The 16,069-nt window shown below is 41.0% G+C and overlaps 1 protein-coding gene across 1 annotated transcript in view; it reads left to right on the top strand.

Annotated features, from left to right (window-relative positions):
* The first annotated feature begins 1,695 nt into the window (after nt 1-1,695).
* The window catches only part of PGM5 (phosphoglucomutase 5), a 68,379-nt gene continuing 54,005 nt past the window's right edge, over nt 1,696-16,069 (top strand). Inside the window, exons 1-4 of the mRNA XM_068177475.1 lie at nt 1,696-2,007; nt 8,347-8,509; nt 11,152-11,298; nt 15,428-15,553. Coding sequence (XP_068033576.1) covers nt 1,747-2,007; nt 8,347-8,509; nt 11,152-11,298; nt 15,428-15,553 — 697 coding nt within the window. The 5' untranslated portion in view covers nt 1,696-1,746. The remainder of the gene's footprint in view (nt 2,008-8,346; nt 8,510-11,151; nt 11,299-15,427; nt 15,554-16,069) is intronic.

The raw sequence follows: 16,069 nt of genomic DNA, 5'->3' as shown, positions 1-16,069 counted from the left end.
TGTTGAAGCTATACAGCAGTAATCAGTTAATGCACTGCAGTATTGGCCATTTACAGAGATCTCCACTTCTCAATGACATCTGCCAAGAACAGGACTGTGTTGCTATAAAACAGAAATTGAAGCACTTACCCATAGATAAATATATCAACATAATGTTAATCTGGGTGCTGGAAAACTGAAGAACAGAACTAAAAAAAGTAAAAAAAATGTTCATTTTCTTCAGCTTTTGTACTAAAATGTTCAGGCTCTCTGCATTAACCTCCTCATTCTTTGCACTTCTCCTGTGAAGGCTGGCATTTTATTTTTTAAAACGAAACCTAAGGTCCCCCTGAAATAGCATGACTTTACAACACAGTTTTGCAAAGTATTACAAGAATCATAATGAAAGAGAAGTTACATAAACTTTTGGATTACATTTCTGGAAATGCCATTGTGAAGGCAATGCTTGAAAATACTGTAAAATACATTTTTTCATTATTTTACATAAATGACATAGGTGGAGACAAGCAATTCTGGAAAATTGTCATTGTTTGTCCCTCTTAAAATATACAATCTGAGAATGTCAGTGTTTGTAGCATTTTTTAAATTGATTCAAATTGATATATTTTTTTCCAAATACATTGGAAAAACACATTTCCTCTATCCATGTGAAAAATGCAGTAAATTCTTTATTTCAAAGACTATTACATTTCTTCTTACTTTGGTCATTTGTTTTCCTTTATTGGGATCTTATCTGTTCTTTCTAACGCTTTCCATCTTTGTTGCTGTTTCCTTGTTGCATACTTGCTCTGGTAGATACCAGTTATCTGATTTTATTTCAGCTTTCAGTAATGCACACTAACACAATGTCATGGTTTCATTGCTGGCAGTGCTCAAAATTATTTAAGATACAGCTACCTCATTTAAATTGTGCTTTGTTTATATTAGGGATATGAGAAATAGCGTTTCCACAGGGCAGATTTTCCCCTTTTGCTGTTTAAAGTGCATTCTGAATCAGTATAGGAAGCCACAATCATGACTACAGGCTAGGAGGTCTAACGAAAGAAATGAGATTACTGTTCTCCTGCATGTGCTCTGGCCCTCTGCTGCAGTATATGGCCCACTTTAAAGGTATTCTGCCAACAGAGCTAGAATTCTTGTATCTGCTTACATGGATTACTTTGTTTAAACTAAACTGTTGGGCCTTGCCAACCCTAGCAATGTATCACTGCGATGGTCTCACCCCAGCCGGGATTCTCCGCTACGTGTGGGTGCTGCCCTCGGCCGGAGGGTGCTGTCGCCGCGCCCAGGGTACTCGGTCCTGGGGCCCGGCGGGGATCAGCGGGGGGGCCCCGGCGCTGACAGACCGTGATCCCCCCGAGCAAGTGTGCAGCGCTGGCCCGCCCGCTCCTCGCTGCCTCCAGTTACATCCCTGGCAGGAGCCCGCAGCTCTCGGCTTCGCTTTCCAGGGTTATTTTTGGCCGGGGCCGCCGCATGCTGATGGCAGCGAGCCGGCGAGCCCCGGGCGCCTTGCCGGGCGGCGAGGCGCCGGCGGGGCCCATGGCGGGGCGGGCGGGGAAGGGGCGACGCGCACCCCGCGCCCGCCCCGGCTCCCCGCGACGCCGGCCTCCGGCCGCGGGCCGCCGGGGGCCGAGCCAGCGCGGCCCCGCCCGGGGAACGCCTCTGGGCTTCCCACCGTCGGCTCGGCAGCGTGCGCCGGGGCAGCCGCTCGCCAGCGGAGCCGCAGCCGGGCGAGCGGCAGCTACCATGGAGCGGACCCCCATCCCCGTGCTCACCGTGCAGACTGCACCCTACGAGGACCAGCGCCCGACGGGAGGAGGGGGCCTGCGGCGGCCCACGGCGCTCTTCGAGAGCCAGCGCAACTACCTGCCCAACTTCGTGCAGAGCCTCCTCTCCTCCGTCGACCTCCGCGACCGGCAGGGCTGCACCATGGTGGTGGGCAGTGACGGCAGGTACTTCAGCAAGACGGCCATCGAGATCGTCGTTCAGATGGCCGCGGCCAACGGGGTAAGCTGTCCGCTCACCCTTCCCGCCGCCCCTCGGCGGCCCCTGCTCCCCGTCCATGGCAGCGGCACTCGCGCCCTGCCCGCGCCGGCGCTCCCGCGGGAAGTGCGGGGCAGAACTTCCAATGTCATCACCCGGACAGCTCTCGAGGCACAGATAAAGCGGAGCAGCCCGCGTGCGGCTGTATTCCAGCGCTGCGCGCGTCAGGTGCCCCGGACAGCCCCGCGCGTGCCCGTTCCAGCGTCCCTGGGCTGTGCGGCCGTGCTTGGGGAGGTGGTGGCTCCATCGGGGTGGCGGCAACCTCTGAAAGCCGTGCCGTGCTGTTTCACGCCTTATTTTAGATGGAGGAAAGCATGGGAGCCGAAACATAGGGCTCACTCTGCAGGAGAAAATGCAGCAGAGTTAAAACTAAGTGCGCGGGAGACAAAGGTATCAGACAAGTATCTGCTGCTCAAGAGATTTTAAAAATAAATCGAGGAAAACGGTACTGTTGAAGGAAAAGGAATTCAGCATTTTACCCACAACCTTAGGAAAATAATAGTTCTTTTCTATTGGTCACTTACTAACAAATTATAAAATGCAGGAGGACAGCAGTGGCAGAAACCTCTGGTCAGACAGGATACAAATTTTTTTGTGCAGTTTTGAAAGTAGGAAAGAACTGAGGAAGAGAACTTATGTCTTCTGCTAGATACATCCACATTCATGTGTGGATGTGTATGTACAGAAAGCTGGAAACACCACATAATGCAGTCTTGAAGTTCCCACTTCAAAGCAGAGTTGAAACTGCTGTCTCTTGTTATGATGCCTACTGATCCTCTAGGTTTGGCAAAAGGAGTGATATAATCCTATAGGGTTTTTTTAAATAGGGATTTTTTTTAATTCAAAAGCTCAGTACTTTAAAGGCATTCCTTTTAAAAGATCTTTCAATTTTGAAATTAGTCTCCATATGTGTTTGATTTTTCCCTGCTGATTTGCTTTCACGTACAAGACCAACCAGTCTTGTATGAATAATGAATATTTTAAATTTACTTCTAAAGCATGTTCTCAATATGCTGATAATATCAAGCAGATGCTGAGTGATGCCTTAAGATTTCAGAGACTATGTTACATACTGTCTAGTTAGTGCAAAATCACCGTTCATACAGGGACTTATTAGAGGCCAAGGTTTGTGTGGCCCAGGGTGTGAGAAAGCTCTGTGGGGGACACTGGTGAAAGTGGGGACAGTGGCGAGACTAGCACAGTGGTTCCATCTGCACAGTGGTTCCATCTGCAGTGTCAGGGAAGGGGGCGTGAGGGAGTGATTGTAGGGCAGAGGAAGTGGACTGGTGTGTGGGGAGTTGAGACAAGACATGGAGGAGTGCTGGTCCCTAGCCCCATTGCCCTTGTAGCTCAGTGGAGACAGTCTCATTGATGGAATTGTACCTGTTGACCAGGTGTGGTAAAGTGCAGCAACAGCTAAAGCAAGAGCCCAGCAGCAAGAGCTGCCTTGCAGAGTCTGAGGTCCTTGCATGCTGGTAGGAGCTACAAGAATGGGTTTCAGTGCAGGGTGGCCACAGGAACTGAGGTGCTGAAGAAATTTAGGATTTAGAAAAGCAGGGGCTTCTCATCCAAGTTATGCTGACTAATTATTCCTGTCAGCCCACTTCCCTCCTACTGCTTCTGTCACATTCCCTCTCTTGCTGGAATATCTTTCTGACCTCAGGAGATTTCCAGTTTGAGATGATTCTGTCACCTTGCTGTAATAATAATAATAATGCAGCAACCCTTTATTAAGTTACTGCAAGTTTCTTAGAAACAATTTCTCCCTAGTGCTTTCTGAAGCCAAACCCCAAACGTTTCTGCTCACAGTTCTCACAAATATCTGAATTCATGTATGATTCTCTTGCTAATGACACAGTCCTCAGAAATTCAGCAGCCCAGCTGGTAGAGAGTTATTGAAAGGGCTTCCCACTTCCATGTTCTAATGCTCTGTTCCCTCTCTAACATCTTCACCTCTGTTTCTCTCAAGCACAATGTAAATGCATAAGTTTCACATTTACTTCATTAGTACTAGTTGTATGTTTAATTTTTTGGCTGTTAAAATACACCTGCTGGGAAAATATCTAAATCTTCTTGATAGCATTGTTTAGTGCTGTGCTGTATAAATAGGGGGAGAGGAGAAGACTCATGAAAGCAAAGATCTGTCAATTTGGATGAGGCTAATATCATGAGAAAACATGTAGCTGGTATCAAGGGAAAGAAGTGAACTGATGTAGGCTGATCAGATGAAACGTGGGGAAGACTTGAAAGGTGCATTGAAAATGTTCAGCTGCCGTGAGTGCCAACAGTGCTGATAAACTGAACTTTAATCTCCTTGCTGGAAGACACATACCGAGAGCCATGGCTAGTTGTTCTGGCTGAGTACAAAAATAAAAGTGATTTTCTATTATCATCTGTAAATGGATTGCCCTTTAGAGTTGCTAGGTTCCTCTTGTTCTAACTTGGTGACTCATCCCACATTCCTCCTGTGCTAAACAGCCTAGCACGGTTGGCATAGGCTCCAGTACAAGGAATGAGATGAGGTCCCCCGTTCAGTCAGCTGCCATTGCTTGGCCTACCTTCTACTCATCCTCGGTGCTGCTGGCTCATGCCCTCCAGCTCTGGGTGGCAGGTACATGCACCACAGCTACAGCCTGCACAGCCTTCCCGTGGTGGCAGCAGCTACAGGCTGGCCCATACTCTGCAGCTGCCAGCAGCACATGTGCCACCAACTCCTTCTGTTCAGAGCCGAGGGTGACCAAGGTTACCCTTCAGTGGGCACACAGCTGGGATGGTAGCAAACACATTTGGGTAAGGGACTGCGTATCATGGGAAGGTGCGGGAATGTGAGGAAGGCCAGACAGAGGTCCTGTGCCATTCTGGGTTGCAAGAAGCAGTTTGACAAAGTGGAGGTGGGAGGAAAGTATTCGAGGGTCTATTTCCCTTTTCACCTGTGCTGTGCCGGAAGTAATGTCTGTCAACCTTAATGTCTGGAAGAACTCGGGTAGAGTAGTTGCAATACAATTCCTCTATGTATGAGATGGAAATATTCCATTAGATCCACCAACTGGATGGGGTGTCTCATTTTTGATGGAAAGTTTAGGATACATTTAAATGAGAAGCTGTTATTTGTGAATCTCAGTGGCAGATCAGAAGGCAGTGCTGTTACACTGAATATGGAAAGTCATGACAACATGCTAGAGAGACTGCAGAATATTGCTACTAATGCTGTAGAAGTTTGAGATGGCAGAGGGTTGAGTTTACTGGTTGTCTCTATGTATAAAACCATGTTGGTTTTATTTTCCATGGCCTTTCATGCAAATCTTCCCTCCCTCCCTGGGTCTTTGTGATATTTATTTGCTTCTACACTGAGTGCAGTGTTCAGTCATCTTTAGGATACTATAGTAAAATACAGGAAGGCACAGCCCCAAGTTGTTCAGGATGTAATGCGCTTGCTTCGTGTTCTTTCAAGTATATTTGACTGGGGCATGTGAGAGATTACTGGGAAAAATATTTTTTAAAAGCATTATGTGACTCTATGGTAATCAGCTGAATAGTCTGAAAAGGCACAGCTGCAAATGGTAATATTGCATAAAAGTGTTCTTGTAAAGTACTTTTTATGGTACTTTATTCTTTCAGCTGTAACTATTTGCTGAGGATCTTAGTTTCTGCTGTTGTTACTAAAAGTACAGGGACAAAATAGAATGTGGCATAGGGACACAGTATTAGAAGAGATATTACATGCCTGTTATCTTGTAGCCATGCAAGTTTTTGAATTCCAGAGATAATTTTTCCATGTTATGAAATTGTCCAAGATTTTCAGAAGGATATTACTGGAACTTTAATTGTGACCCAGTATGTGGGTACAGTTTGGGTACAGTTTAGCTCAGATTGTGAGAAGTCTGTAAAAACAGGTATTAATTAAATTAATTAAAGAAATAATTAAATGCTAGTTTAGCATTTGATTCAAAATGAAGAGATTCTGAGAAGAGAAGGAGACCTTGTGCATTCCTGCAGAATCAAAACAGCAAAGGAAGATGGATAGCACATTTATGCCTCCAAGGTCTGAACTGGCCTTGGGGAGCTTTGTAGAACCACTGATGGCCTTAATAAAAGGTGAAACTTTAGTAGTACCTGCAAATAAAATACTATTGCATCAAAATGGGAAAACTGGTTTGTGCAACATGTGCTGAATGGGAAGAAATGAAATATGGCAAAGAGATAGTCCTAGGTAATTTGTGCATTCTCAATAATTTAAGTATTCTACTAACTTTTAAAAATACAGTGATGTGCATGAGGACCGAAACTTAAAATTCACTACTTTAGATTTAGAAATACCAAAACCATGCTTGTGATAAGCTTGCATGCAAGTGTAAATATGTTTATACTTGAGTACCTTCAGATAGATTCAGAGTGTTGTTTTCAAGCATTTTGTAAAATGTTACTGCTGTCATATTCCTTTTGTTTACTCATACACAATACTGTTTTAAAAGCTGGCACCCATTTCTGACAGCTGTATTTGGAAGATTGAGTCATTGCTCTAGCTTTCTACATGCTTCATAGTTCAAAAAAGGGGAAGGACAATATTCAAAACAAACAATTTCAAGTTTTTTAAAATCATATTTTTCTTTTCACAATAATATTTTATTTGTTTCTTAGCTTATTGGCTCTCCTGTTTTCTAGCAATATTCCATAGGCTTCAGAATTATCTGCAAAAACTCTGAAAAGAGAAGCAGGTAGACAATTATTCTTTCATCAGAGCTTGAGGTAGAAATCTCAGATAGAAGAGTGCATTTTCTGCACTTTTTTTTAAATTCAGAAGCAGATCCTGTGATTCTTACTGAAAGAGAAATGGCTAGGCATAGTTTGGGATTAGTGAGAATTATCAAAAAAGTAATTTATGGTAGAAGTTGATAATTTCTCTGTAATCCTAACTTTTGAAATTAAAATAGTTTACAAAAGCAGATTAAATAATAATCTCCTAATCCTTTGCTCTTCTGAAATTATTTGAACCCACACTTTTAAGTAACCATTAATGTTACTCTTGTGAGTGCCCAGAAGAAGGTCATCTATATATGAAGTAACAGCTCTTTATGGACAGGAGGCAGCTAGTGACACCTCTTGTGCTGTTGCTTCACCAAACGGACTGTGGAGCTATCAAATCTCTTTCAAACTAGAGAATGAAGTCTGAAGTTCAGTTCCCAGTCTGCTTTCAGATGGGGAGTAGGAGGGATTCAGTGTTCTACCTTTCCCTCTGCCTCCCCTAACAGCCCTGCTCCTTCCCAAGCTACTGTGTAGTAGTGGTGGTGGTGATGGAGGTTTATTTGATTTTTTAAAATATTGATGTTATTAAGAAATTCCAGATTTTGACAGTATCCTTTTAAGCTCCCTATGCAGCTGCCTCAGTTCTAATCTGTAATACTTAACCTCCCCTTCTCCCCTTGTTTTTTTGTGTCTTCCTTTTGTGTTCCCCAGAAATTGGAACTGTCTTGTATTTCTTTGTAAATACATTTTTTGTTGGCTCCTCGATTATTTATGTTAAACTGAAACTGTAGTATCTGCGTCGGGGATAAAGGCATGGTTTTGAAATTGGAGCCTTGCAGTGGAACTGCACATAATACCGAGCACATTGAGTCAGTGTTTAATAACACTGCCTGAAAAGTTTTTTTTTAATTTTAAGAATGGTGGGAACTTCCCCTGCTCATCTGTGCCCTGGGAAACACACCCTGTTCATTTGGAATAACCAAGGAATTATTGATAGCTGAAGGAGGAGCTGTTCTCTCTGTGGGGTAGGACATCCAAGGTTGTCTTGGCAATAGAAGTGACTAACTAGTCATCACTCCTAATGCGGAGTGATACTTGTGATTACACTGAAAGGCTGCTCTGTGAAAGGCAGTTTGCTTTCTATTCTTTTTCTATTAAAGCCCCAGCCCTGTAAATGCATCCACTGGGTCAGCTGTAAACTATACTAATATCTCAGAGGATTTGCTGATTTGTGGGGTTACCTGGCAGGTTTTGGTAGCAGGATAATATCCTAGTGTTATGCTTGGGAGCTTTGCAAATCCTTATGATCACTGTGCTCTTGCTTTACTGTCACATCCAGGCCGCTGGGGTTAAAAAACTGTGCCAGGTTACAGTATTTTTTGTCTGTGCTCCAGGTTAGCATGCAACCAAGTCATGGATATTTCTCTGCAAACGAGTATGTTCTGTACCAAGACTTTACCATTTCTATCCTTGTACATATATGCCTATTTTGTGTTTATATACTAATTTTCAGAAATTTAGTACTGTTCAGAGTACTTTGGCTTGTTTTTTTCCATGTAGATTGGCAGATTGGTTATTGGACAGAATGGGATCTTATCTACACCTGCTGTTTCATGTATTATCCGAAAGATCAAAGCTGCTGGTGGAATTATCCTAACAGCTAGCCACAGTCCTGGAGGACCTGGAGGAGAATTTGGAGTAAAGTTTGAAGTTGCCAATGGAGGTATGTTTTATTTTTTTTTAAAGACACTACAGCATTGCATCTTGGTATCCTGGAAATGGCTTGTGAGGATTACAAGCTGTCTGTAATTAGTGTTTTTAATTTACTCTGAAGAATTTAGACATCTCTTTTTCTTTAAATAATATAAGTGTATTTGTGTACATGGGTCTGAAAAATAAGCATTACATGTCCATTGAAGCCTTTGGGGTAGCTGTAAGATTTCTATAAACAACTTGCCATCTGGTTTTTACAGTCATTTATGTAGGCATCCAGATTACCGTAACAATTCCGATCCTTTTATAAAGATGCCTATGAGGGAGCTCTGTTTTCCTCATATTTCTGTGTTGCTTGTCTTGGCATTTACTTTAAAGCATATAATTTCAGAAGTACTGTAGCCAGTGTAACTCATTGTCTTGTGTGGAAGAAAGCACATGAAAAACTTCTTGTGTTTACCCAGGAAGTAACTTATCCAGGTAGAGAGTTGTACCATTTTACCACTGCAATTCCTCCATTGAACAAGGGAATTTTTGTATATAGCTAAAGTCTTGTTTTCCAAAATTGACAACTAACATGTTGTTATGGGTTCTAACTTACCTGTGTATGTTATAGGTTCTGTATTGTTTACATTATAGATCTGTGTATACACCCATATAACATTATGTGAGGTTGCTGACACCTTGTATACCTCACACATGTAGAGTGCTTTCCATCTGAAAAAAAATGAACTGAAAGTGTTTTTAAAATGTTTCCTTCCCCATTTTGAAGATGGGAGAACTTGCGATGGGGGTGCTTTCTCCCTTCTTTCTTGTGTAATTGAAAAATGTGCATGGTTAAATGAGTGTGATTTTATAAACAGAAGAGGCTTGAATCCCAGAGGGATTACAGGGACTATGTCACGTCAGCCAGTAAGAAAGCCAGGGTCACAGCACACATATACCAGGGCGAAACCATTAGATGAATTAGCACCCTACGAACTTTAAAACACCACGTGCATCTAAAATCTGCTTGATAAATGGGTAACAGTTGGTGATGTGGTCTTTCTAGTGTGCTTTGCCTTTTTAAAGAGAATTTAAAAAGGCTATTAAGGTTTATGTATGAAACACCCCTCAAACACAGGTCACAAGGTTTAATTATTTATGTTAATCAGTAGGGCCATTATGATAAGTAGTTGGTTTAAATTCCAGCTGAGAAAATGTGGGTTAAGTATTAGGCAAGGTGTTTGAACTTGAAGACAGTGTTTAAGCACAGCAATAAGCTCCTAGGGAAGGTTATAGTTGCTCTATATTCTTGACCAGTCTATTTTGCAGATCCAGGTCAAGCAGAAGTGGCTTGTCTCTGTAGCTGTAGAAGAGAATGTAGAGTGAATGTGGGATCTCCTTAGCTGGAAATATCAGTAGACAGTACATCCATCTATCAAGGAAGATCTGTAGCTAATGGTGTCCTCGCCCTTTGGATGGGTTTGGATTAGATGAGTAAGAAGTCATTTTGTAAGATAAATGAAGAGTTAAGTCGCTGGTTTTTATTGAAGTGATTTGGACCATCTGGTACACTGGATCTGAGATGGAAGACACTAATTTATGCAGCAATGCACTGCATATAGGGCAAATATTGACTAGTGGCATTGCTAGTCAAATGGAAAGTTCATATTGAAAAAGCCTTCAAAGACATTTTGGATGAGGAGAGAGAACACAACAGAGGGTAAAAAGAAATTATTTTTAGAGTAGAAGTGTAGCTTTAATATAAGTGGTGCAGAGTCAGATAAGCCAGAAAGGAACTTGCTGCAATTCACACTCAGTGGTAGCTCGGACTCAACCTTGGCACTGCATATGGCACAGTTCCTTTAGTAAATTTCACATCAAGCCAGCAACTTTAATTTAATTCACAGTAAATCTTTGAAAACACAGCCATCTTTCAAGCTTTAGCAATGAAAATAACTCACAAGTAAGATGTGTTTTCTGTTTCTGAATGACGTAACCAATCCAGGTCGTAATTGCTAATTGTTAAGCAATTAAGGTATTTTGAATTCCAACAAGGATAAGTTTCATTCAGGTAGTAGAAGAAAACTGCAATACAGCACCACTATCAAACTGGTAAGATTTCTAAAATTGGTATTTTTTTCTAATAAAATAATGTGGAACACCAAGCTATCTGATCTTCACAGGTGTGCATTTGCAGAAAGTCCTGTGAAATACCAGAACCTGCTGCTGAAGAACAGGCTTTCCTTTGATAGCTATGTTGAGATTCCTTGCAGAGTGAAAAAAAATCAGTATTTAACCAATAAGTCCAAACAAATATGATTGTGGTTATCTCATCTTTCCTGCCCCTGGATAATTTAAATATTCTATGTCAATCAAAATATTGTGAGTAATGCGGTGTATTTCCATGTTTTATTATTTTGAAGAATGTCTTAAACATGTATTGTGGGGAAAGAACAGACCTTATTTACCACAATACTTTGTTTTTATTTATTCCATAGTAATTAAAATATATTCAGAAAAATGTTTGGCATAACACTCATTTTTAAAATAGGAAATCTTTAAAAGATTTAAAATCCTTAAATCTTTTGAAGTATTTAAAATCTTTAAAAAATTTAATTTCTTTTAAAATTTTAAAGAAATGACCCACCACATTATTTTCTGTTTTAGGACCTGCTCCAGACATGGTTTCAGAAAAAATCTATCAAATCAGCAAAACCTTGGAGGAATATGCAATTTGTCCTGATCTCAGAGTTGATTTATCACGCCTAGGAAGACAAGAATTTGATCTGGAGAACAAATTCAAACCTTTCCGAGGTATCAGTGTGTGCTTTTACTCATGCTAAGTCCATTGAGTTTAAATATTAGTATTGCTGCAGAATTACAACGGGTAATTATATAAGCAGAACTTCAGTTCTTCTAGATGCCTTTCTAAAAGTTATCAAAATACGATGCAGTATAGAATCATAGAATGGTTTGTGGTGAAAAGTACCTTCAGGATCATCTTGTTACAACTGTGCTGTCATGGTCAGGGACACCTTTCATTGACCAGTTTGCTCAGAGTCCCATCCAACCTTGCCCTGAACACTTCCAGGGATGGGCCATCCACAGCTTCTTTGGGCAACCTGTTCAAGTACCTCACCACCCTCACAATAAATAATTTTTTTTTCCTAAAAGCTAATCTAAATCTTCTCCCTCACTTTAAAACCCTTCCCCCTTGTCATAACACTATTTGCCTGCTTCAAAATTCTTAGCTCCCTTTTAGGTACTGGAAGGTAGCAGTCTCTTCTGAACCTTCTCCATGCTGAACAATCCCAGATCTTTCAGCCTGTCCTTTTAGGAGCGGTTCTCCATCCCTCTGATCATCTTCGTGGTGCTCCCTTGGGCCTGCTCCAACAGGTCAATGTCTTTCTGGTACTGAGAACCCCAGAGCTGATGCAGCACTGCAGGTGGGCTCTCACCAGAGCAGAGCAGAGCAGAGGGGCAGAATCCCCTCCCCAGCCCTGCTGCCCACGCTGCTTTGGATGCAGCTCAGGACACAACTGGCTTTCTGGTCTGTGGGTTATGTCCGGCTTTTCATTCCCAAGAACACCCAAGTCCTTCTCTGCAGGGCTGCTCTTAATGAGTTCTTCTCCCGGTTTGTACCTGTGTCTGGAACTGCCCTGATCTACGTGCAGCACATCGTGCTTGGACTTGTGGAACCTCAGGACATTCTCACAGTTCCGCTTCTCAAGCTTGTCCAGGTCCCTCTGGATGGCATCCCTTCCTTCTGTTGTGTCAGCTGCATTGCTCAGCTTTGTTTGTCATCTGCAAACCTGCTGAAGGAGCACTAAATGTCACTGTTGATGTCATTGGTGAAGATATTGAAGGGTACTGACTGGTCCCAGGCCCTGAGGGAACCCACTCCTCACCTGGACACAGAGTCATTGACCACAACAATCTGGCTGTGCCCATCCAGCAAACTCCTTTTTCATTGAATAGTCCATCCATCAGGTCCATGTCTCTCCAATTCCGAGATAAGATGCCGTGTGGTACCGTGTCAAAAAACCTTAAAGAAGGCTAGGTAGATGACACTGGTCTATCATAGATCATTTGAAAGATCAAAGCAGCTGCTGGAATTATTCTAACAGCTAGCCACAGTCCCAGGAAACCTGGAGGAGAGATGGCAGTGAAGTTTGAGGTTGCCAATGGAGGTAGGGTTTTTTTTTTTTTCCCCATAAAGCAAAAGGTCTCATCAAGAGACTCCGTTCTTCAGGTGGCCAACCACAGAGTCCTATGTTGATCTGCTTCTTGATTTTCACCTACAGGGTCTCAGTCTGTTTATGGCTGTTTATCAGAGGCAGCTCTTCACAGTCTAACTCTTCCTTAACATTGAGCACAACACCCCCACCCCTCCAGTCTGTCTGAAAAGACACAGCCTGTCTGTTCTGAAAGGCTTGTAGTCCTCAACTGCAGTGCTCCAGTCATGTAACTCACGTCCCATGTTTCTGTGATAGCAGTTAGGTCATAGTTTTCTAAATGCACCATGGTTTCCAACTCCTTTTGCTTGTGTCCAATGCTGTGTGCATTTATAGGTAAGCGTTACGTTCGTTTTGCACTTTAGGAATGTGGCTTACAGACTTTTAAGTGCATCAGGCCTCATCTTTTAGCCAAGTGTCTTTGCCAAATTTATGCTTGCTAGTAGTTAAACTCCAAACACAAACATTTTTGGTCTAGGAATGGTTTATTTATCGAAGTCTAATTAATAAAAGAGTAAGCGAGACTCTCAGTTTATTCATTTTTGCACACACTTTCTGAAAAGTTGTGGGATTTGTACATCCAGTGACTCCAAATGTAAAGGGATTGCTTAAGCACATGTTTAATTTTAGGCATAGTGAATACTTTTATGCTTACAATTGATTTAAAATTATCTAACACAGCTGCTTTCTTGAAGGAGTCAAAAACAAATTAAGAGGTCCCGACATGTATTTCAAACTTAGTGTATATTTCATGTATTTCAAATACTGTAAAACTCAATGTGGCCTCAAGAACTTTCTGCATTCCTTATGTCCTCGAGTTAAAGACATTTTGTTTTTCACTCAAACGTCTCATTTCGAGACAATTTACATTTTGAAAAATAAAATTTTTCATTTAAAAAAGTCTTTAAATTTTGATTTTACTGGGGTATTTTATTTTATTGTAAAAAAATGTTTGGCTTTTTTAGGCAAACAAAAAGCAAAGAGAATTCAACTCCATCACCACTCGGGAATCATGGAATTGCTACAGTATTAAATTTTTGTTTTTAAATAGTTTAATCTCTCCAAATAGTATTTTTAAAAGGAAGATGAGGCACTCCTCCCCCCAGATATGTATAAAAGTGCATACAAATATTTTCAGGTTTCCTGTATGTTTTTCTAAGAAAAAAATAATTTCCCAATCATGTCTTCCAAGAATACATCAACCTGAGACAGCAGAATTATAAGGGAACCCTACTGAAGCAATGTAATTGCTTTATAAGTGCGTGAATAAATACAGTTTACACAGATTTGAATGCAGATTGAAGGTGCAAAAAGAATGAAAATAATCTTAAAAGTAATTTAAGATACTATCTGATGTATTTGAAACTTCTGCTTTTTCCTCACTTGTATGACCTAACTCCTGTGAATCAAGGCTACAGAGGTGTTGGAACAACTGAGGCTGGGTTTGGCAGGAGTTAAAATAATTTTTAGACTTTAATCCTTCATGCTTTTTATATTCACATGTGTGAGCAGCTCCACCAGAGTTGCCACACTGTCGCACTTGTTCATATGTGTAAAGCTTAAGGAGTACTAAAATGCTGTTAGGAGCAGGGCATAGAAGACATGAAATAATACAATCCTTGTAAGTGTTTAAAACTTCCAGCATATACCATAGAACTGACTCTTTTTCAAGTAGGTTTTACAGATCATGTTTCAGCCTTGAGAACTGCTTTTTGTTTCTTCAAGCATATTGTCACAATCTATTCTAAGTGTTTTTCTCAGGCTCAAAAAATGTCTGTGACATTTTCATGTTACTCTAAAGGAGAGCATTAGTGTGAGGTCAGTGTTTCTGAGCAAAATTGGATGAGATTCTAAGTAATAATTTAACTTACAAGTAAGATATTTCAAGATACTCATTAAACCAGATGCAAAGACATTTGTATAACATATGCTTTTTAATTTAATCAGGAAATGTGATTAATTCCAAGATGACTGAGAAGCATGGCTTTTGACAGTTGTTTGGTTGCTGCCTTCATTATGACAGACTTACTTTCCTTAATTCATTTTTGTTTATTGTTTTATATCCAAAAGAATTTGAAAAATTGTAATGATCTCCTTTTATGAATTTAAATTTCAAGTTAGCAAGACCTTGGCAAAAACACAGATGTTGTATCTGAGCCTTGCTTTCCTAAATCAATGAGATCTACAATGCAAAAGTATAGTTGTCCATCTACAACAAACTGAGCACAGGTATTTCTGGTGCCAGAATTTAGAAAATCAACCTATGTATGTCTCTCTTGAAGGAATCATGCAGATAGATACTGCTGTCAGAAGTTGAGTGGTGTCAGCTTGTAATTACCATCCTTTTCCTCTGAGAATAAATCTGCTTAGCTTGCAAAGTTTTTCAGTGGTTTAGTGAACGATCTATTAAGAGTTTACTTTGATGTTACATACACCCATTAATGTCTTCAATGTAATAGGAGCTGTCAACTTAACATTATCTCTGTAGTCTTTTGGCAGGCAAAACTATTGATCTTTTCAAGGCTTAAAGCTTGATAGTAGCCACACTGAAGGCAGTGGGAGCCTTAGACTTTTCCTCTTTTCAAAGCAAAGTCGTGTCATATGGGGGTTGTGTGCTCTGACTTCAGCTCTGTTGGGTGGAAGAGAGCTGGAAGATATAACTTCACTTGGGTGAGCTGTAGTCACTTTTTTTGGTGTGATTTTTCTAGTGGAAATTGTGGATTCTGTGGAAATCTACCTCAATCTCCTTCGAAGTATTTTTGACTTCAATGCCATCAGAAATTTGCTGACTGGACCCAATCAGATTAAAATAAGGATTGATGCCATGAATGGAGGTATGAACTTGAGTGCTATTGGGACGTAATTCTAGGTACACTGAAATAACTTCCCAATAAAAGTTGTGAACTGCAGTGGTTTCCCAATAACAATACAGCATATAAATGTTGGACTTTCATGTAGTAGAAGTTAAGGGTAATAAGAAAGGATTTGCACGTTACACTAACAACAAAGGCAGTCTTAATAATGGGTTAGATTTCTTACCAGGCAAAGAGATTTATCTTACTTGATAAGTAAGTAAAGACATATGTGTCCAATAGAAGTTTTCTTTCTGCATTTGGAAACAAGCAGGATGAAGTACTCTTGCCATGACAGGGTGATGAAGTGTATTGCACTGTCCAGTGACTGAGAAGGTTACAAGGCAGTCTCTAATAAGAGGAAATTATAAATGGTCCAAAACTAGTAAAGTCTGAATAAATAAATTAAAGAGTTAGCTGAGACCTCTCTCTCACTAATGTTAAAAGCGAACAAATTTCAGAAAGCTGAAAGTGTGGACAAGCTGAAAGATTCATGGG

This window comes from Anomalospiza imberbis, chromosome Z, assembly GCF_031753505.1.
Source record: "Anomalospiza imberbis isolate Cuckoo-Finch-1a 21T00152 chromosome Z, ASM3175350v1, whole genome shotgun sequence".
NCBI classification, from domain to species: Eukaryota; Metazoa; Chordata; class Aves; order Passeriformes; family Viduidae; genus Anomalospiza; species Anomalospiza imberbis.
Note: the sequence above shows the minus strand (reverse complement) of the source record. Positions and strands in the feature narration are given on the sequence as shown.